The sequence below is a fragment of the Hyla sarda genome, chromosome 2, assembly GCF_029499605.1.
Source record: "Hyla sarda isolate aHylSar1 chromosome 2, aHylSar1.hap1, whole genome shotgun sequence".
Taxonomy (NCBI): Eukaryota; Metazoa; Chordata; class Amphibia; order Anura; family Hylidae; genus Hyla; species Hyla sarda.
In genome coordinates, this window is record NC_079190.1 from 467,620,282 (window position 1) to 467,642,995 (window position 22,714).

Consider the following 22,714-nt stretch of genomic DNA (forward strand, 5'->3'; position numbering starts at 1 on the left):
TGCTGACATGACCACAGTGCTCTCTGCTGACATCTCTGTCCATTTTAGGAACTGCCCAGAGCAGCATATGTTTGCTATGGGGATTTTCTCCTACTCTGGACAGTTCTTAAGATGGACAGAGATGTCAGCAGAGAGCACTGTGGTCATGATGTCAGCAGAGAGCTCTGTGTTCCAAAAAGAAAAGAATTTCCTCTGTAGTATTCAGCAGCTAATAAGTACTGGAAGGATTAAGATTTTTTAATAGAAGTAATTTACAAATATGTTTAACTTTCTGGCACCAGTTGATTAAAAAAAAAAAGTTTTCCACCGGTGTACCCCTTTAAAGATGGGTTCTCATCATACCTTACAAGCTATAGAACAGTGTTGCTGAACCTTTCCAGCTATGATGCCCTGACAGCTGATGTAGTTTTGCATTAGATGGAGAGCCACAGGTTGGGGGGACACTGCTATAAGGGACTGTCTTCTTTCACAACCAGACACTTATACATTCCCCTATAACCTCTACTTGATGCAGATTTCATTTGACAGTTTTCAATTACATAAAAGTTGCAGTCAGCTGCTGGACGCAACCCAAAAGAGTGACAGCTCTTGAGCCTCAGCCAGGCATATGAGGTCATTCGATTGTCTGACAAGGCATCATATATCTCCATTTCTACAGATTAGGCTGAAGATGTCTGCCCGATAGAGATGAGCGAACTTACAGTAAATTCGATTCGTCACGAACTTCTCGGCTCGGCAGTTGATGACTTATCCTGCATAAATGAGTTCAGCCTTCAGGTACTCCGGTGGGCTGGAAAAGGTGGATACAGTCCTAGGAAAGAGTCTCCTAGGACTGTATCCACCTTTTCCAGCCCACGGGAGCACCTGAAAGGTGAACTAATTTATGCAGGAAAAGTCATCAACTGCCGAGCCGAGAAGTTCGTGACAAATCGAATTTACTGTAAGTTCGCTCATCTCTACTGCCTGACATCATAGCAAGAAGAATCTAAGTTATTCTTGAGAAAAATGACACAGATAATTAACCTAGTGCTGATGGATAGAGTCAATTTATTAAAAGGGGTACTCCGGTGGAAAACGTTTTTATATTTTTTTTATTTTTAAAATGAACTGGGGCAAGAAAGTTAAACAGATTTGTAAATTGCTTCTATTAAAAAATCTTAATCCTTTCAGTACTTTTTAGCAGCTGTATGCTACAGAGGAAATTCTTTATTTTTTTAATTTCTTTTTTGTGTTGTCCACAGTGCTCTCTGCTGACACCTGATGCCCATATCAGGAACTGTCCAGAGCAGGAGAAAATCCCCATAGCAAACCTATGCTGCTCTGGCCAGTTCCTGACAAGGACAGAGGTGTCAGCAGAGAGCACTGTGAACAACACAAAAAAGAAATTCAAAAAGTAAAGAATTTCCTCTGTAGCATACAGCTAATAAAAAGTACTAAACGGATTAAGATTCTATTTTTAATAGAAGTAATTTACAAAATGTTTAACTTTCTGGCACCAGTTCATAAAAAAAATAAAAAAAAGTTTTCCACCGGAGTACCCCTTTTAAGTCTATGCAAAGCAATCATAACTGAGGCTAGTGCCAAAAGGTTCGAATCAAAACTAGAAGGCACTCCCAGCTATAGGATGATTCAGCGGTCAAGTCCTGGGGAAAAAAGTGTGGGATTTTTCCACTCAAGGGCTAGTCCTTCAGGACTCCTGCTAATGGGAACTGTGTTCCTGCTCTGGAAAGAGTCCCTGCAGGACTTGAGCCCTGGGCTGATTACAGGTTTCCCACAGCAAGCATGTATTCTACATTCAAATTTCCCTGCAGCACCTCCGGAGGGCAAATGAAGCATTACACCAGTGTTCTCTAATTTGTTGTGAAACACGACGGGAGTTTTAGTTTTGTAACCGTAGGAGGGCCAAAAGGCGGGGGAACACCGCATTACACAATTTCTTTCTAAACCAAATCGGTAGTCTATGTACTGCACAGGATTGCCAGGTCCTCCATAGTTATACTTTACTATGGCTAATACACGGAAGGGCTCTCTACTTTATTAACACAGAATACCCTAGTACAGTACGTAAAATGGGTTTTCTACACCAATTTACATGTTCCCTCAAGGACTGTAATGGATTTCCGCTATGCTTTTTTTTCACAAAAAATAAATAAAAAATTAATATATATATATATATATATATATATATATATATATATATATATATATATATTAATAAATAAAAAACACCACTCTTTTTTAGACAATTCCCATTAGACTGGGAGGGGAGTCTAAGGTGAGAGAATTCTCTATACAATGAATCCAAATAGGTTAGCAATTGAAAATAACAACATTTATATATATATAAAAAAAATAAAAAATAATACATATACACACATATATATATATATATATATATATATATTTTTTTTTTTTTATAAATGTGATATATTAAAATCCCCATTGTCTCATTTTCCCTAGAACAGTGTTTCCCAACTAGTTTGCCTCCAGCTGTTGCAAAACTACAACTCCCATCATGCTGGGAGTTGTAGTTTTGCAACAGCTGGAGGCACACTAGTTGGGAAACACCATTCTAGAATATACAAGGGGTTTGTTGTAAAGCCATAGCGAAGTGTGGCAGCAGGCTGGTTTTTACTACAGCCATAAATCCAGGTGTGAAGACATAAACCATGAATTAGACAAGTGGATGGGGGAGCCATGGCCGGGTCTGTATATATTAAGTCATCCCACCCTCGGATGAACCCGTCTTGTGAACAGCTGCCACTACGTTCCTGCTATTTGGTGTGAGAAATGCATTATGGAAGGTCCATTAGAAGCTCTTGGTATGAGAGTCCTCACTAGGACAAGTAAACAACATGGACTTCACAGGAGACGTCATCCAGTTCACTGCACAGAGGAACAGGTGGAGTTTGCGTCCAAGCTAGTTTTTGTTTTATTTTCAGGAAAAAAAAAGGAGAACTAACATCATGTAGGAATCCCCTTGATGGAGAGGAGAGACAGTAAAGCATATGTCTTTATGTCTTCTGCCACTGACAGCCGAGCAATTTAGTCTCATACCTGTAAAGTTCAACTCTCGAAAATGGACCCACCAGTAGGTTCAACCAACATGTATCTTCAGATCGGGCATGGAGAGATAATGTCCCCTCGGAGGCCACCCAATGACTCCTAGAGAGTTCCTTGCATGAGCCCTTTTCTAATCAATAGGACTTGTGCATGGAACTGGGTGCCATATGGTCACTTTGGTAACCCCACAGCTCAGCCTGGACTATCCATGCCCAATCTGAAGATTCATGCTGGCCGAACCCACAGATTTCAATAAGGCCAGTCAACCCTCTACTGTGTATGGTGGCTTCTTCACTCTCACCAAAGGCAGAGATATGTGCATCGTACAGTCACTTTGATAACTCCACAGACCAGCCTGGACAGAGTCTCTTCATGCCTGATCTGAAAATACATGCTGGACGAACCCACCGATTTCAATAGGACCAGCCAACCCTCTACTGTGTATGGTGGCTTCCCGACTCTCACCAAAGGCAGAGAAATGGGCATCGTACGGTCACTTTGGTAACCCCACATTCTAGCATGAACAAAGTGTCTCCATGCATTATCTGAAGAGGCATTCTGACCAAACCTACCGATTTCAATAGGACCAGCCAACTCTCTACTGTGTAAGGTGGCTTCCTGACCCCCACTGACAGCAGAGAAAAAGGCATCATGCGGTCACTTTGATAACCCCACAGCCCAGCCTAGAAAGAGTCTCCCCATGCCCAATCTGAAGACACATGCTGACTAACCAACCGATTTCAGTAAAATCAGCCAACTCTACTGTGTATGGTGGCTTCCTGAACCATCACTGATGGCAGACAGAAGGGCATCATACGGTCACTTTAATGACCATATAGCCCAGACTGGACAGAGTCTCTCCAGGTCCCATGTGAACATACATGCTGGTTGAATCCACAGATTTTAATAAGCTCAGCCAACCCTCTACTGTGTATGGTGGCTTCCCGACTCTCACCGACAGCAGAGAAATGGGCATCATACGGTCACTTTGGTAACTCCACAGAACAGCCTGGACAGAGTCTCTTCATGTCTGATCTGAAGACACATATGCTGGCCAAACCCAGTGATTTTAATAGGACCAGCCAACCCTCTACTGCGTATGGTGGCTTCCTGTCTCTCACCGACCTAAGAGAGTAGCATGTTGGATTTCCACTTGCTCGATCTTTTTGTCATAAGTCACTACCAAGCAATTTTTGCCTCCATGCAGTGAAGACACATGAACAAAAGTAGAGCCTGCAGGTGTATGGGGGGCACAGATGACTACCCTATTTAACCATTGGTTATCTTACATGTACAGCCAATTTTGGGGCTGCATACTATCGAACCATCTTGGCCCCCCGAAAATGCAAGAGATGGGGGCAGAACTAGCAGCAAGGGGCACCTTTTTATATTTTTAATCTGCTGCAAAACCACCTATACTGCTCTAATGTTGGCCCCGCACACTGGACCCACCTTCTTGTCATTAGTGATGGCCCCTGCAGTTGGACCGCCACCGATGAGACACATAGATTATGAGCAAGTCTAGAGTTAGTAGAGAGAAACTTATAGATACAGCTGTGCTGGAAAGAAACAAATGTATAACCAGTGACGGTGAGCGTGCATGATATGGGCAAAAAAACAAAAAACCCTGGAGTGTTTTTAAAGTTATTTCCATTTGTTACCCTGGTTCCAACCTATAGAAAAGTTTTAGAACGACTAGAAAACCCCCTTTAAACGGTCCTATAATCTACTTTATTGTCTTATATATTTTTTTTCTAAGAAAGAAGGAAGTCTATAAATAAATAAATAAATAGTTAATTAAATAAATAAATATGTACATATATATACCAAATATATATGGTAATCAAAATTTCACAGAGAAGTATGTGGAAGTTTAGGGCAGTTTTTTTCCAAACAGCATGCCTCCAGCTGTTGCAAAACAACAACTCTCAGCATGCCTGGACAGCTAGCTGTCCAGGCATGCTGAGAGTTGTAGTTTTGCAACAGCTGGAGGCACTTCATTTGGAAAACACTGGTTTAAAAGGAAGGCATCTCAAGTCCCTACATTTCCATAAGGTATAAATCCATTTAGATGAGTATCTATAGTCAGTTCTCCTAGATCAGATGGAGAGCGGGACACATAACTGCACTGGGATATGCAGAGGACGCTGGTAACAAGGGCCGGCCAGGTCACCTTCCATGCCAACTGTCTAATCCAGGAATGCTAGTGTAAAGTGATCACGCCAGCATCCGGGGCCTGTGCATAGTTTAACCCTTCTCTGATCCCATAGGCCAGTGGTCTCCAACCTGCGGCCCTCCAGATGTTGCAAAACTACAACTCCCAGCATGCCCGGACAGCCAACGGCTGTCCGGGTATGCTGGGAGTTGTAGTTTTGCAACATCTGGAGGCCCACAGGTTGGAGACCACTGCCGTAGGCCAACATGCTGCATAATATACATTACCGGTATGGTTCATATAGTGCCTACATCTCTTGGAAGATTAATGGTTAAAGGTTTTCTTTATTTTCATGGCCTGGATGCGCTTCACATAAGAAGTCTTAATGGTCGCCACATCCTAGACTGTTGTAAGTTCAGGCCATGTTCATACACACTGTTTTTTTGTTTGTTTTTTTTTTAGCTGGAAACTAAATTTACAACTTTTTGCCAGGTCTGTGGAGCTCTTACCCAGCATGTAGATACATTGGTCTTGGTATGTTACTGTCTATAGTATTTTTGGTGATTGTTTTCACTATTTTTGTAAGTATTTTGTTGGTAATTTTAGCGAAATGGGTTAAAAAAAAAAAAAAAAAAAAAAAGACCATCTTTAGCGGGCGACGCCAGAAATACTGATGGAAGTCCCTGCTTCTAGGGGGCTGAGCTGTGCCAGTGGCTATACAGCCGCGGGTACAGCTCAGGCTTGTTATGAGGCATAGAGCTCAGGCCCAGCAAGGAAAGCTCTAGTTAAAGGGGAACTAATTTGAAAATATTTGTTTTCCACTTAACTGGTGCCAGAAAGTTAAACAGATTTGTAAATTACTTCTATTAAAAAATCTTAACCCTTCCAGTACTTGCCAGCTGATGAATACTACAGAGAAAATTGTGCAGTTCTTTCCAGTCTGACCACAGTGCTCTCTGCTGACACCTCTGTCCGTGTCAGGAACTGTCCAGATTAGAAGCAAATCCCCATAGAAAACCTCTCCTGCTCTGGACAGTTCCTGACACGGACAGAGGTGTCAGCAGAGAGCACTGTGGTCAGACTGGAAAGAACTTCACACATTTATCTGTAGTATACAGCAGCTGATGAGTACTGGAAGGATTAAGATTTTTAAATAGAAGTAATTTACACATCTGTTTAACTTTCTGGCACCAGTTGATTTGAAAAAAAAAAAAAAAATTCCCACCGGTGTACCCCTTTAAAGGGTACCTGTCATAGTGCAAAAAAAAAAAGAAAAAAGGTGATATGTTACTCAGGAGCCAATCCTGATCATGTGCATATAATTTTTATGTGTCTCGGACCTATATATCCAGAGATATAAGCATTTATCTGCTGGTGAGTTACTTTTTCATCGTGCAGGCTGGAGGGGGCGTGACAGTCTGTCTCCCTCACAGGAGCATGCCTGGGCAGTCAGCCAATCAGTACTCTCTACTCTGTAACCCTTTCCTCTCTGGTTTTATGCTGTGTCATGTGTCAGAGGAAGATACTTGGAGCTTGCCTGCAGTAATCAGAAGACATTATGGGGAATTCATAACAGGATAAAATGTATAAATATAAGAATAGATCTTTATAAAATTAGTGCAAAGATTTTTTAGATAAAAGTACAGCATTTTTATGAATACATCTGTTTTATCTTCTCCTAGTAAAGCTGGATGCTAATCAGCATAGCTGTCACTATATGTGTCATTCATCTTTCACAGACTCCTGAAGGTCTGATCAACTTCTTTGTCATTCAGGAGTCCGAGAAAGCTTTGACTATTTCAGCATGCTGGGAGTTGTAGTTTAGTAACAACTGAAGCTGCAATGTTTGTAAATAACATTGTTAGAGCAGTGTTGCCTCCAGCTGTTGTAAATCTACAGCTCCCAGCATGTCCACACATCCTTTATCTGTAGATTTGCATACACAATAGAAATCTCCTATACTGGATACCGGTATGCTTTACGGCCGGTATTCAGTATGCTGTAAAATCTAGATTAGTCTGTCTGGCTAAAAGACAGGTGACCCCTAGTGGTGGCTATTTTGAGCTTGAATTTCAGGTGAAAATTAAAAAAAAACATTAACAGGTGTATATTGTGAATTGTCATATTATAATGAGTCCTGCAATATATGAAAAGTTTTTAACAATGACAGTGCCTCTTTAACTCTTTAGACAACATACAGTAAACGAGCAATATATATGGTAGAGCAGTCAGCCCAGCAAGAGGTTACAGTAAACCAGTGATGTAAACCTCCTGAGCATGAGCTGTGCCCGCAGCTATATAGCCACTATCACAGCTCACTCTCGCTAGGAGAAAGGACAGCATATAGTGCGTGCTATGCTGCACCGCTGTATACTGTGAAGGCAAAGGTAAGTAGTGATGTTATGTATCACTACATACCTCTGTAGATGCTGCCGTTGGTGTTTTTTTTGGCAGCAAAAGCAACCCAAAAAATACCAATGGTAAACTAACGTGGAGTTTTTTCTGTGGTGTTACACCCCCCTCCCATAGACTTCTAGAGAAGAGAATTCTCAACATGCTGTGGTTTTGGAAAGTTGCCAGTGATCCCAAAAAAATGCTAACAGCAGGGGAAAAAGTGCCAAACCCAAAAACGCAAAGGTGTTTAATAATTCCATATTGACTTCCTGCTAACATCTGAAAAGAAAAAAGAAAAGAAAAATAAGTGGAAACCTAGCCTTATAGTAACAGGGCAGATGTTTTGGATCAGTAGGAGTCTAAATGCTGAGACCCCACCAATCACTAAAATAAATGATCAGCAGTTTAAGTGCCCATTCATTTTAGTGATCAGTGGGGTCTCCGCACCCAGCAATGTAAACCTATCCCTTATGTCATGGTGACATGTCAAAGGTTGATAGAAGGATTGGTACCATTGTTGTGTTCTTCCAGAAATATCACCACTCTTGTGTAGTACTGTCACTACGTTCCACTAACGTGAATGGAGCCCAGCTGTAATACCACACACAGCCTGAAGACAGGTGTGGTGCTGTTTTTCTATTTCCTGCTAACCCCTTAAGGGTCTATTCACAGGTACAGTATTCTGCACAGATTTGACTTGGTGCGCAAGATTTTCTGCTGCAGATTTCAATGTAAACTGAACACAGCTTGAAATCCTGCACATCAAATCTGCGCAGAATACTGTACGTGTGAATAGACCCTAAGGGTACGTTCACATGGACAGATGTCTTGGAAGTTTTCCTACAGCACATTTTTCACTGCAGAAATGCTGCTGCAGCTGGAAGTCGCAGCAGATCCCTCCCATGTGAACGTACCATAAGTCAATGATTAAATCTGGAGCAGAGTTTACACGTGTGAATGTACCCAAAGGGTCAGTTCGCACGTGCGTATTTTTGCTGCACAACTGCTGCAGCAGATTTTGCTGCCCATTGACTTCAAAGGGCAGCAAAATCTGTTGAAGCAAATCTGCAGCAGAAAATACACTCGTGGGAACTGACCCTTTGGGTACATTCACCCGTAGCATACACGCCGCGTATTTTGCTGCATATTTTCCTACCCATTACAATCAATGGGTAGCAAAATCTGCTTCAGAAAATACGCGGCGTGTATGCTACATTGGACCTCACCCTTAGAGGGGTACTCCGGCGCCAAGACATCTTATCCCCGATCCAAAGGATAGGGGATAAGATGCCTGATCACGGGGTCCCGCCGCTGGGGACCCCAGTGATCTTTCACGCAGCACCCCGCTAATATCAGTCCCCGGAGCGTGTTCACTCCGGGTCTGATTACTGTCGATTACGGGGCCGGAGCATTGTGACGTCACGGGTCCACCCCCTCAATGCAAGCCTATGGGAGGGGGCGTGACAGCTGTCACACTCCGCCCCTCAATGCAAGCCTATGAGAGGGGGCGTGACAGCTGTCACACTCTGCCCCTCAATGCAAGCCTATGGGAGGGGGCGTGACAGCTGTCACACTCCGCCCCTCAATGCAAGCCTATGAGAGGGGGCGTGACAGCTGTCACACTCCGCCCCTCAATGCAAGCCTATGGGAGGGGGCGTGACAGCTGTCACACTCCGCCCCTCAATGCAAGCCTATGAGAGGGGGCGTGACAGCTGTCACACTCCGCCCCTCAATGCAAGCCTATGGGAGGGGGCGTGACAGCTGTCACGCCCCCTCCCATAGGCTTGCATTGAGGGGGTGGAGCCGTGACGTCACAATGCTCCGGCCCCGTGATCGATTTTAGCTGGGTGCTGCGTGCAAGATCACGGGGGTCCCCAGCGATCAGGCATCCTATCCGCTATCCTTAGGATAGGGGATTAGATGTCTTAGCGCCGGTGTACCCCTTTAAGTTGCAGTACCACAATACCAACCAGTGGACCGGTATGGCATTTTTTTTTTTTGTAAGAAAGCACCATGTTTTTCTAAATCATTAAATATGGAGCCGAGCACACGAGATCCACCAGGCCTGTCCTCTGAATAGAAGGTATTTGTTTAGATCAGCATGAATATGGCTCTGTTATCTCTAAATGACAGTATTAATAAACCCTTCGGCAAGCTTGCGGGCACAAAGAGAGTCAGTTTTCAGCGTAATTCAAAGGCTGCACAGAATAAGCCGCTCATTGTCTGCTCCGCACAGCACGGGGGGGAATCCGGAGCCCGACGAGTCCTGGTGCGCTGCTCACAGCCTGTCCCTTCAAGTGACGGCTTCTCATAGGGGGAGATTTATCAAAACCTGTGCTAAGGAAAAGTTGCCCAGTTGCCCATAGCAACCGATCCGAATGCTTCTTTCATTTTGCAGAGGCCTTGTTAAAAATGAAAGAAGCAATCTGATTGGTTGCTATGGGTAACCGGCCATCTTTTCCTCTGGACAGGTTTTGATAAATCCCCCCCATAGACTCCAGGCACCTCCTGCAGCGCTGCCTATCAGGGGGGAGAAGACGCTCCTCGCCGGTCGGAAGTCGATTCCAAGAAAAAAACGTGTCGCACTTATCTGCGAGCCATAACCTACAGTCAGTGCTCGGTGCGATGATGGCCGACGGAGGGACAGAGGGACTACACAGCCCGACGGAGCGGATGCCAAATCATACACACACATGGATAGCGCATATATACTCTTACAGTGGTTTTCAAACTGTGGACTTCAAGCTGTTGCAAAACTACAACTCCCATCATGCCCGGACTGCCGTTGGCTTTTTTTTTTGTTTTTCAACAACTGGAGGACCACAGTTTGGAGACCATGGTCTTAAAATGACCGGAGAAAGTTATGGCGTATACTTCTAGAAACAGCACCACACCTTTTCATGGGTTGTATCTGATATGACAACTCGGCTGTAATACCAGATACAACCTATGAACGGGTGCGGTGCTGTTTCTGTAAGGGAACAACTATATTTTAAAGGGGTACGCCACTGGAAAACATTTTGCAACTGGTGCCAGAAAGTTATACAGATTTGTAAATTACTTCTATTAAAAATATTAATCCTCTCAGTACTTATCAGCTGCTATATGCTCCACAGGAAGTTATTTTCTTTGTGAATTTCCTTTCCGTCTGACCACAGTGCTCTCTGCTGACACCTCTGTCCATTTTAGGAACTGTCCAGAGTATTATAGGTTTGCTATAGGGATTTGCTCCTACTATGGACAGTTCCTAAAATGGACAGAGGTGTCAGCAGAAAGCACTGTGGTCAGACAGAAAGGAAATTCGAAAAGTAAAGAATTCCTGTGAAGCATATAGCATCTGATAAGTACTGGAAGGATTACCCTTTTATAAATAGAAGTAATTTACTAATTTGTAACTTTCTGGCACTAGTTGATTAAAAAAAAAAAAATCAAGACCTTTCTCTCGCTTTGCTTGAGAAAGGTCTCATTGAGAAGACCGAAACGTAGCACCGCACCATTCACTTGATGGGTGAATAAACCACTGAGATTGTTTTTACCTATTCTTGAGTGCCGCGTCTTCTTTTTTGGAAAAAAGCAGAAAACCACCCCCTTACCCAGATCAGATTTTGTGTGGCCTATTGTAATTCTGCCATACATTATGCAAAGTGACCATAGGGGGTATTTCTGAATGCTTTTACCAGAAAACTAGTATAAAAGATAAAAAGCAAAAAACATTTGCATAAGCCCCTCAACATCGGTACAAAAGGCAAAATGTTTCCACATAGACGCCATGGCTCAAAAATCTGCAATGGTACAGAGATCTCTCCCATGATCTATTTATACCCAGGACTGTATCTATAACAAGGGGGCATCCTCTACGTCTAGAGGAAAGAAGGTTTCTACACCAGCACAGACGGGGTTCTTTACTGTAAGAGCAGTGAGACTGTGGAATTCTCTCCCGGAGGAGGTGGTCATGGTGAACTCTATGAAATAGTTTAAAAAGGGGAGTGAATACATTTCTGGAGAGTAATAACATTACAGGTTATGGATACTTTATTTATAGGGTTAGAATGTTGATCTAGGGATTTTATTTTGATGCCATATTTGGAGTCGGAAATATATTTTTCCTCCTCAAAAGGGTATTTTTGCCTTCTTCTGGATCAACACAGTAGAGACACAATAGGGATGTAGGTCTAACTTGATGGATCCTAATGGTCTGTTTTCAACCTTATGAACTATGGGGGAGATTCATCAATACTTGTGATGAGGAAAAGTTGACCAGTTTCCCATAGCAACCAGTCAGATCGCTTCTTACATTTTTGAAAAGGTCTCTGAAAAATGAAAGAAACCATCTGGTTGGTTGCCATGGGCAACTGGTCAACTTTTCCTCAGAACAAGTCTTGATGAATCTTCCCCAATTTACCAATTCTTCGCCAAAACCAACACAAACCCCATTCATTCCCTAGTGGACCACTTTTTAATGCCACTTTAAGTAGTCTAAAGGAGGAGTAAAGGGGAGATTAATCAAAACATGTGTGGAGGAAGAGTGGTGCTGCGGTTGCCCATAGCAACCAATTACATTGCTTCTTTCATAATTCAGAGGCTATTTAAAAATGACAGCAGCAATCTGATTTGTTGCTATAGGCAACCAAAACACTCTTACACAGGTTTGAATATACAGATATATATATATATATATATATATATATATATATATATATATATATATATATACATAGTCACAAAGAAAAATAGAAACAGCCTGGCACCGCTAGTGACTAGTGTACGCAAGTTCTGTAATAGTAAATGTAGCACTTCGCATGTGTGTCAGTCCAAATGAGTAGCGGAGGTGCTCTCATCCAAAAAATACAGATGAAGTAAATACTTGTACAAAGAGGAGTATAAGGATAACGCACTCACCATGTACTTTTCAATAGCAGATCCAAGCTTTATTCAGTATAAAACACGAACAACTTCAGTAGGACGGACGGACACACAGGGAGCAACTGTGGAACAGGTGAGGCAGGGGGCGTTCACAGGGGCGGCAACAAGGTTTGCGCACTGTGGCGCTTCCTCTGGCCTGTACTCGCTATGGGCGCTACAGACCAGAGGAAGCGCCTCATTGCGCGAAACTTGTTGCCGCCCCTGTGAACGCCCCCCTGCCTCACCTGTCCCACCGTTGCTCCCTGTGTGTCCGTCCTACTGAAGTTTTCGTATTTCATACTGAATAAAGCTTGGATATGATATTGAGAAGTACGTGGTGAGTGTGTTATCCTTATACTCCACATATCTCATATATATATATATATATATATATATATATATATATTATATATATATACACACATACATACACTTACACACACATATAATATATTTTAGGGATCGACCGATATCGATTTTTTAGGGCCGATACCAATAATCTGTCCCCTTTCAGGCAGATAGCCGATAACTTGTACCGATATTCCGGTATAAGTTATCGGCTATTTCAACCCCCGGCGGGGCAGAAGCCGTTGCAGATAAATGATTTAAAGCAGGCGCTTTAAATCAATGAACTGCAGCGGCTTTTGCAGGGCCAGAGACCGCCGCCGCCACCCGCTTCTCCCCCTGCCTGTCCTGAGTCTAACCACCACAGTTGCCCCATCGCCTCCCCCCCATCCTCTGCCCACATACCGCTGCCCCATCGCCTCCCCCCCATCCTCTGCCCACATACCGCTGCCCCATTGCCTCCCCCCATCCTCTGGCCACATACCGCCACTGCCCCATCGCCTCCCCCCCATCCTCTGCCCACATATCCCGGTGTTATAATTACCTGTTCCCGGGGTTCCGCGATGCTTCTGGCTCCGTCGGCGCCCTGCGCTGTCACTGTGCGTACTGACGGTGACGTCACGTTCGGGATGTCACTCGTCATTACGCAGCACACAACAACAGCGCAGGAGCCAGAAGGATCGCGGACCCCCGGGAACAGGTAATTATAACACTGGGGATGGGGCAGCAGCGGCGATGGTCGGGGTGGTGGGGGGCATATTATCGGCATATCAGCAAGGTAATTGCAGATACCGATAATGTCCAAAATCGCGATTATCGGCCGATAATATCAGTCAAACCGATAATCGCTCGATCCCTAATATATACTGTATACATATACACATTTGTCTACGCAGGAGTATAATATATGCAATGCACATACATTATCATCCACTTAAAATAAGTATACATAAAAGAATTTGTATACAATATAGTGAACCTCCAATAATCCAGCATCTGATAACCCAGCAATATTTCCAGCACATAATTGCAATATAATGCAGAATTTAACAAGACCAGATGGGGAAAAGATGGAGCTTGGAGAATCGTAAATAAGAAAAACAATTCAGGAGCAGATTTGGTTAATATTTTATCGTGAATTTTTCTTTTGAATGATAGATAGAAATGAGATAGATAGATAGATAGATAGATATGAGATAGATAGATAGAAATGAGATAGATAGATAGAAATGAGATAGATAGATAGATATGAGATAGATAGATAGATATGAGATAGATAGATAGATATGAGATAGATAGATAGATATGAGATAGATAGATAGATATGAGATAGATAGATATGAGATAGATAGATAGATAGATATGAGATAGATAGATAGATATGAGATAGATAGATAGATAGATATGAGATAGATAGATAGATATGAGATAGATAGATAGAAATGAGATAGATAGATAGATATGAGATAGATAGATAGATATGAGATAGATAGATAGATAGAAATGAGATAGATAGATAGATAGAAATGAGATAGATAGATAGATATGAGATAGATAGATATGAGATAGATAGATATGAGATAGATAGATATGAGATAGATATGAGATAGATAGATATGAGATAGATAGATATGAGATAGATAGATAGATATGAGATAGATAGATAGATATGAGATAGATAGATAGATATGAGATAGATAGATAGATATGAGATAGATAGATAGATATGAGATAGATAGATAGATATGAGATAGATAGATAGATATGAGATAGATAGATAGATATGAGATAGATAGATAGATATGAGATAGATAGATATGAGATAGATAGAGAGATATGAGATAGATAGAGAGATATGAGATAGATATGAGAGATAGATATGAGATAGATAGATATGAGATAGATAGATATGAGATAGATAGATATGAGATAGATAGATAGATAGATAGATAGATATGAGATAGATAGATAGATAGATAGATAGATATGAGATAGATAGACAGTAAACACTAAATTACAGATGTCCTCTGTGTGAGCTTGCAAGATTAATTTGCATTCTTTTGGTTAAAGTCCTTATTTTCCACAACGTCAGACGCTGAATAATGACATTGTGACGCTATGTGTGTCCACTGACATAAATATATATATATATATATATATATATAATACACCTATGGCTGTACACAAAATGCATAAGCTGCACAAAAACTGAACAAACCATCCGAGAACACCGCGTTATTTCCTATCTGTGTTACATCAAACTATTTACAAAATACAATTGTGTCTGTTCATATAACTGTATCAGTCTCCAGCACTGATAGATGCACGACCACCCTCCATGACAATCCTGTGCGGGTCATTTCTGGCAGGATTGTCGCCCGGCGGACATTATGGCTGGATGACGTCTTTCTAATTGAAGTCAAGCAGTTGTATGGTCACAGTGTGAACAGGACAGCAGGGAAGTGGACATATGTCTGGGATTGATGTCTCAGCAGAGCAGGTTGGAGGGAGTCGGGGGGTCTGATGTAGAATAAGATGTGGAAGTGAATGGCTGGAGCAGATGAATGGAGAAGGCTTCTGAACACCTAGTGGGGGGAGGTTTTCTCCAGCCTGCAGCTCCTCATCCAGCTTTTCATTGCAGCAATGCAGAGACGCCATCTTCCCTGGATCTTAATCTTCCTTCAGTCAAATCCCTTTTATCTGGTGCCTCTTTTATATCCACCCAAAGGAAGGGTCCACCCACCCCCCTCTGGTCGACTTCTCACACATCCACCTTCTCATAAGTGAAATCCAAAAATGATGGCCCCCATTACACATAGGAGAATAGCACCCAGTGCACCTGATCTACAGCAAGATGATAAGACAGGGGGTACTACAGAGAAGAGACTGGGTACAAAGTGCCAGCTATTCAGACCATTGATAGAACTTGTCCTCTGTGCGCCAGCCACCAGCGGGCACAACACCCAACACATTCTCAGCTTTGATGTCTCAGACACCCAGACAGAGCAGTTTCTACAGACAGGTGGGATCCAAGAGAAACCTATAAAGCCAATCCTTCATAGGAGAACACCAAAGCCACCACTGCCTGGCATACAGACATATGGCACAGCTGGCAATGCAAGCGCCAATAAGGTGCAGAACTGTCCCAATAAATAACATGTAACAGGCAGAGAGGGGGCAGAGAGGGGGCAGAGAGGGGGCAGAGAGGGGGCAGAGAAGGGGCAGAGAGGGGGCAGAGAGGGGGCATGCTTAGATTGCAATGGAAGGAGTGAATCGTAGGATTTGTACTGGAAAGAGACAAGTGTCATATATGGGGAGATAGAAGAATGCCAGGTGGGGGTGGGGAGGTAAGGACCAGCTTGGCAGGACACAATGTCTAATGGGGAGGGTGAGAAGAGTTGAACAGTGCCATGCAACACCCAAATGATGCACAAGAGAAATGATGGGAACAATGAAGGTGAACGAGAAAAAAGGTCAGCTATGTGGGGGGATGAGGGGGGCTTTGCCATAGACAGCTCATAGGGTTAACAGATTATGATGAGGCAAGCATGAGTTAGAAATAAAAAGGGAGGGGGTATTATAGGGTTAATGGTAAGAGACAAGTGGGCATGCTAGAGAAGGCAGGGAGAGGGCACAGTTATGTATGGCATATAAAGAGGATGTAAACAGCAAGAGCCACAATTGTAATAAAGGGTTAATAGGAAAAGGGGTAGGTGGGGTGTGTAGGGGCATTTAAGTGGCTACATGTCATATGGGGAGGGGGCAGCAAGGTGGGGATAACATGGGATGGAGGGGCTGCATAGAGTTAATAGGAAAGAGACAGGTGCCATGTATAGGAAGAGGGCAGATCAGCCCTGGCATTAGCTGGTAGGGGTATTAGGGGCATGATCAAGAGCATCCAGTACAGAAGAGGAATCACACAGGGCAGGGGGCATGAAAGGGTCAATGGGAGAGAGACAAGAGGGTGCAGCACCAGGATGATGGGGCAGAATACAGGGCACATAATGGGCATCAGCAGCCTCCAGCACACATCCCCAGGGGATCCACAACAAAGGCAGGCAAGGTGTGATCCGGCATTACATCACGGGCTCCTCAGCAGCAGCAGCTCTGCCCTCCCCCTCCCTTTACCTCTATGGCCAGCGCTCCGGCAGCCAGGAAGAGCAGCGTTATATGGGGCAGCATGGCTGCAGCAGAGCCGGCGGGGGCAGCCTGAGATCCGCGGTGTCTGGCAGTGGCCTCCGGTGTCGGGCTGTGATTTCCTCCGGTGTCGGGCTGTGATTTCCTCCGGGCTGGCGGCGCTGTGGACTGAGCGGCACAAACCTCGTACACGGGAGACACACACACACTCACATCCACGGGCTGCGTCAGCTGATCCTGCCCACCACCCGCGTCCGCTGGAGACCCCTGCCGGTGCGACGGGGGAACTGCAGGTGCGCGCACTACAATAGTCAATGACTGGGCGGAGGGGGAGAAGCTGCAACTTCTTACTGCAATCCGGAGCTCCAGGCAGCAGCAGCAGCAGCAGCAGCAGGGTGTGGGGTGTGGGGTGTGGGTGACACCTCTGCAGGGTATGAGGCAGGGCAATGCCACCAGCAGCTTATATTACACTATACCCAGCAATGCCAAGGCTACAGTGACTGGAGATGCCCACAACCCTGGGCCATTGGTATATGTTCTCTGAGCTGGAATTTAGCCTCTGCCAGTGGGGTAAATCACTTTATACTGGGGTAGAACTGTGGCTGGCATTGTCAGTGGGCACCAGGGATAGGGTTCCAGTCATGACAAGTCATTGCCTCATATTAACCATAGTAATGATGAAGTCATTTAGACTGAGAAAATGCATTGGAAGATTTTTTTATTTTTATTATTTTTAACTCTAGATTTAAGCTTTAAAGGGGTACTCCGGTGAAAACCTTTTTTCTTTTAAATTAACTGGTGGCAGAAAGTTAAACATATTTGTAAATTACTTCTATTAAAAAAATCTTAATCCTTCCAGTACTTATTAGCTGCTGAATGCTAAAGAGGAGATTCCTTTCTTTTTGGAACACTGATGACTTCACGACCACAGTGCTCTCTGCTGACATCTCTGGCCATTTTAGCAACCATGCATAGCAGATGTATGCTAAGGGCAGCATGGTGGCTCAGTGGTTAGCACTGCTCCCTTGCAGTGCTGGGGGCTTGGGTTCAAATCCCACTAAGGACAACAATAAATAAAGCAGTATTATTATTATAATAGCGTCAGCAGAGAGAACTGTGCTTGTGATGTCATCAGAGAGCATTCCAAAAAGAAAATAATTTCCTCAGTAGTATTCAGCAGCTAATAAGTACAGAAAGGATTAAGATTGTTTAATAGAAGTAATTTACAAATATGTTTAACTTTCTGCCACCAGTTGATGTAAAAGAAAAAAGGTTTTCACCGGAGTACCCCTTTAATAGGTTCTCCATATGTCCTTGTGACAAGAACAGGACTGGGTTATGTATTATACATACCATATTTATAGGCATATAACATGCACCCTCATCTTAACAGGGAAATTTGAGTAAAAAAATTAAATAATTAAATAAGCTCTGAACTTAATGCCACATCATTCCCCAAACTCTGCCCCCCCCCCACCATTTGACATCATTCCCCCTCCTCCTCAGTCTCACCCCACCCCCCCTAATCACATCATTCATTCCCCCGTATCAGCTCCAAAGCCACACCATTCCCTCCCCTTCTGATCCCCCTCTGTGCCGCATCATATGAATCCCCCCGATCCCTCTGTACCCCACCATTCCCCCCCCCCCCCCCCCCGTGGCACATCACCCCCTGCCATGGCACACCATTCCCCCATCCCCTGATCCCCCCTGTGCCACATTATCCCCTCGATTCCCCTGCACCACACCATTTCCCCCCTCTGGTCCACCCTGTACCACATCATTCCCTCCCCCTTTGATCGCCCCTGTGTGACATCATTCCTCCCCCAATCCCCACTGTGCCACATCTCCAACCCCTCCCCCTCTGATCCCCCTGTGCCACATCATACTCTCCCCCTCTGTTCTCCCCTGTGGGACATCATTCCCCCCCTGATTCCCCCTGCCTGTGCCACATCATTCCATCCCCCTCTGATCCTCCCTGCACCACACCATTTCCCCCCCCCCCCCCCCCGTGGCACACTATTTCCTCTCCCCCTTGATCCCCCCTGTGCCACATCATCCCCCCCGATCCCCCAGCACCACACCATTTCCCCCCTCTGATCCACCCTGTACCACATCATTCCCTCCCCCTTTGATCGCTCATGTCAAATCATTCCCCCACCAATCCCCACTGTGCCACATCTCCCCCCCCCCAATCTCCACTGTGCCACATCTCCCCCCCTCTGATCCCCCTGTGCCACATCTCCCCCCCCCCCAATCTCCACTGTGCCACATCTCCCCCCCTCTGATCCCCCTGTGCCACATCTCCCCCCTCTGATCCCCCTGTGCCACATCATTCTCTCCCCCTCTGTTCTCCCCTGTGTGACATCATTCCCCCTCTGATCCCCTCTGTTCCACATCATTTGCTCGTCAGTCCCATAGAAAACTTCCCAGAGAGCACTGTGGTCAGACTGGAAATAACTACACAACTTCCTCTGGAGAATACAGCAGCTGATAAGTACTGGAAGGATTACAAATCTATTTAACTTTCTGGCACCAGTTAAACTTTGCTTCATTGCAGGATTTCAGTCCGTCACAGTGTAGTGGTGGAGAGTTTGGAATCTGAGTGATTGTCTCTGTGGACAGGTGTCTTTTATACAGGTAACAAGCGCATTCCTTTTTAAGAGAGTGCTCCTAATCTCAGCTTCTTACTTGTGTAAAAGAAACCCCCTGATTTCACTTAGTAAAATGCAAATCAATACGTAACATATTTGCAATGCGTTTTTCTGGATTTTTGTTGTTGTGATTCTGTCTCTCACTCTTCAAATAAACCTACTAGAGATGAGCGAACTTACAGTAAATTTGATTCGTCACGAACTTCTTGGCTCGGCAGTTGATGACTTATCCTGCGTAAATTAGTTCAGCTTTCCGGTGCTCCGGTGGGCTGGAAAAGGTGGATACATTCCTAGGAAAGAGTCTCCTAGGACTGTATCCACCTGAAAGCTGAACTAATTTACGCAGGATAAATCATCAACTGCCGAGCCGAGAAGTTCGTGACGAATCGAATTTACTGTAAGTTCGCTCATCTCTACTCCTGAGCATGAGCTGTGCCCGCAGCTATATAGCCACTATCACAGCTCAGTCTTGCTAGGAACAAGGACAGCATATAGTGCGTGCTATGCTGCACCGCTGTATACTGTGCAGGCAAAGGTAAGTAGTGATGTTATGCATGACGAATCGAATTTACTGTAAGTTCGCTCATCTCTAAAACCTACTATCAAATGTATGGACTGATCATTTCGTTGTCATTGGGCAAACGTACAATATCAGCAGGGGATCAAAAAAATGTTTCCTTCACTTTATTAAAGACTTATCCTAAGGATACTCTGTGAATGTTAAATACTCAGAAAAGCTCATTAAAGGGGTACTCTCACCCTAGACATCTTATCCCTATCCGAAGGATAGGGGATAAGATGTCTGATCACGGGGGTCCCGCCACTGGGGACCCCCGCATTATTGCTTGCGGCACCCACCTGTGTTCTCACCGGAACCGCTGGACGGTCTGAGCCGCGACTCCGGGAGCGGAAATCTGTGACGTCAGGACTCCGCCCCCGTGTGGCGTCACGCCCGTCCCCTCAATGCAAGTCTATGGGAGGGGGCGTGACGCCCCCTCCCATAGACTTGCATTGAGGGGACGGGCGTGACGTCACACTGGGGCGGAGTCCTGACGTCACACGGGGGCGGAGTCCTAATGTCACAGACTTCCGTTCCCGGAGTCGCGGCTCAGACCCTCCAGCGGTTCCGGTGAGAACACAGGTGGGTGCCGCAAGCAATAATGCGGGGGTCCCCAGCGGCGGGACTCCTGCGATCAGACATCTTATCCCCTATCCTTTGGATAGGGGATAAGATGTCTAGGGTGGGAGTACCCCTTTAAATGGAAATCTGTTCCTCCACCATTGGCAGTGCAGAAGATAAAAGGGTGTATTCTTGGCACACGGCATAGGAAAGATCTGTCGCTTATGCCACGCTGTATGGGCATAGTATAGTATAGCAAATCTAGTCTTCTGCACGCCTGATTTTGTCTCCGGTTAGGACCTACATCACAGAAGAAGAGACATCCACATAAGGAAAGCTTGTTCTCCTGGGATGGATTCACTTTTGGTTTATAACTGGTAGGTCAACATACAAATGTTGGGCCGCCCTCCCGGGAGCACACAGAGGAGTGGACATAGCTGGAGAAGACAACTGCGGACCAAGCACCTGAATAAACACCGTCCTTGCCACCCACAGCCATAAGGATGAGCCCGGCCTGGACGCCCAGCTGGACACTGCATCCTATGAAGTTGTGTAGTTGGACATCTCACCTTGGAAGTCACTGTTCACACTTTGAGTAATTGCTAATGAGCAGGAAATCGTGTTCCCCATGTTGTCACACAGAGGTTCAATGTAAACCTCCGGGGCCTGAACCTGGGCATGGTCCACCTGGTATCATTGGGTTTTCCAACCAGTGTGTCTCATGTTGTTGCAAAACTACTCCCAGCATGCTTGTAGCCTGAGGTTCTATTTACACGGCAGAATTTCTACTTCCGGAATTCTGCCTCAAATTAAGGCTAGGTTCAGACTACGGAATTTCCGACAGAAATTCAGTCATAAAATTTCCGTCCATAATTCTGCTTGCTAAAATGTCTAGTGTAGTGAATGGGTTTCCGTTCACAAATTCACACTTCGGAATTTGTGAAGCGGAAAATCCGCTTAGAAATTTCCGCCTAAAGAATGGCGTTGCTCATTCTTCAGGCGGAAATACTTGCGAAACACATTGCAGTCTATTGGAGACTACAGTGTCTGCGCGGTCCTAGTGCCGACTGATTCAGTCAGTCCTGTCCGCACTCGGAATCTCCGGGTGGAAATTTTTTGCCTGGAGATTCCGTAGTCTGAACCTAGCCTAAGGGTATGTTCACACAGGCGAAAATTGGGCGAAATGTCGGCACAGAACATTCCACGCAGAATTCGGCTGCCGCAGAGTCGCTTTGTTTTCAATGGGATTCTACTGCACTGTTCAAATGGCAGAAATTCAGAATTGCAAAAGAGTTGTCAAGTTTATTCTTTCTGCGGAGTCCGTAAGGAAACGCATTGCTGTCTTTGAACAGTCCTGGCGCCCGCCGGTTAGTCAAATGTGCAAAATGTCTGCACCCCACCTTGTGCTGACATTCCGCACATTTTTCTCTTGTGTGAACACAGCTTTAGGTGAAATTTCTGAGAAAAATGTCACTCGGATATTCCACTGCAGCAGAGTTCCATTGTTTTCAATGGGAATTAGCTGCACCGTGCACACGGAATTTCTGTGGCAGAACAATTTATCGCATAAATCCCAATGCCAGCCTCCAATCCTGAAACCCGCTTGGAAACGCATTGCCGTCTATGGAGAAAGCGGGTTCTATTTTTCCGGCAGACATTCTACCATGTAAACATAGCCCAAGGCAGGATGGCATTTTTTTTTTTTACTAGCAAAATGAAACCCCCCCAAAAAAACAGTGTTCAGATGTCAATAGTGAAATGAGTACCATACCCACATGGCTTTTCTTTCTATGGTGTACTTTCACTCTTCATTGACCGTTTTTGGCTCAGTGGCAGTTTTCAGAAATCTCTCCATGCTGAGACATTTTTTTAGGGAATTTATGCGTTTTTTTTTCTCCCATAGAATCTTGATGTCCCTGTCCCCCCCCCCCCTCCTCCCAAATT

The 22,714-nt window shown here is 44.6% G+C and overlaps 1 protein-coding gene across 4 annotated transcripts in view; it reads right to left on the reverse strand.

Annotated features, from left to right (window-relative positions):
* Positions 1-17,215, reverse strand: part of APP (amyloid beta precursor protein) — a 301,616-nt gene extending 284,401 nt beyond the window's left edge. The window contains exon 1 of one of the 4 annotated variants that reach the window (XM_056559448.1): positions 16,988-17,215. In XM_056559448.1, the coding sequence (XP_056415423.1) occupies positions 16,988-17,041 (54 nt within the window). In that variant the 5' untranslated portion in view covers positions 17,042-17,215. The remainder of the gene's footprint in view (positions 1-16,987) is intronic. The other 3 variants (XM_056559447.1, XM_056559450.1, XM_056559449.1) reach the window with 3 other exon arrangements.
* Positions 17,216-22,714: the final 5,499 nt, after the last annotated feature.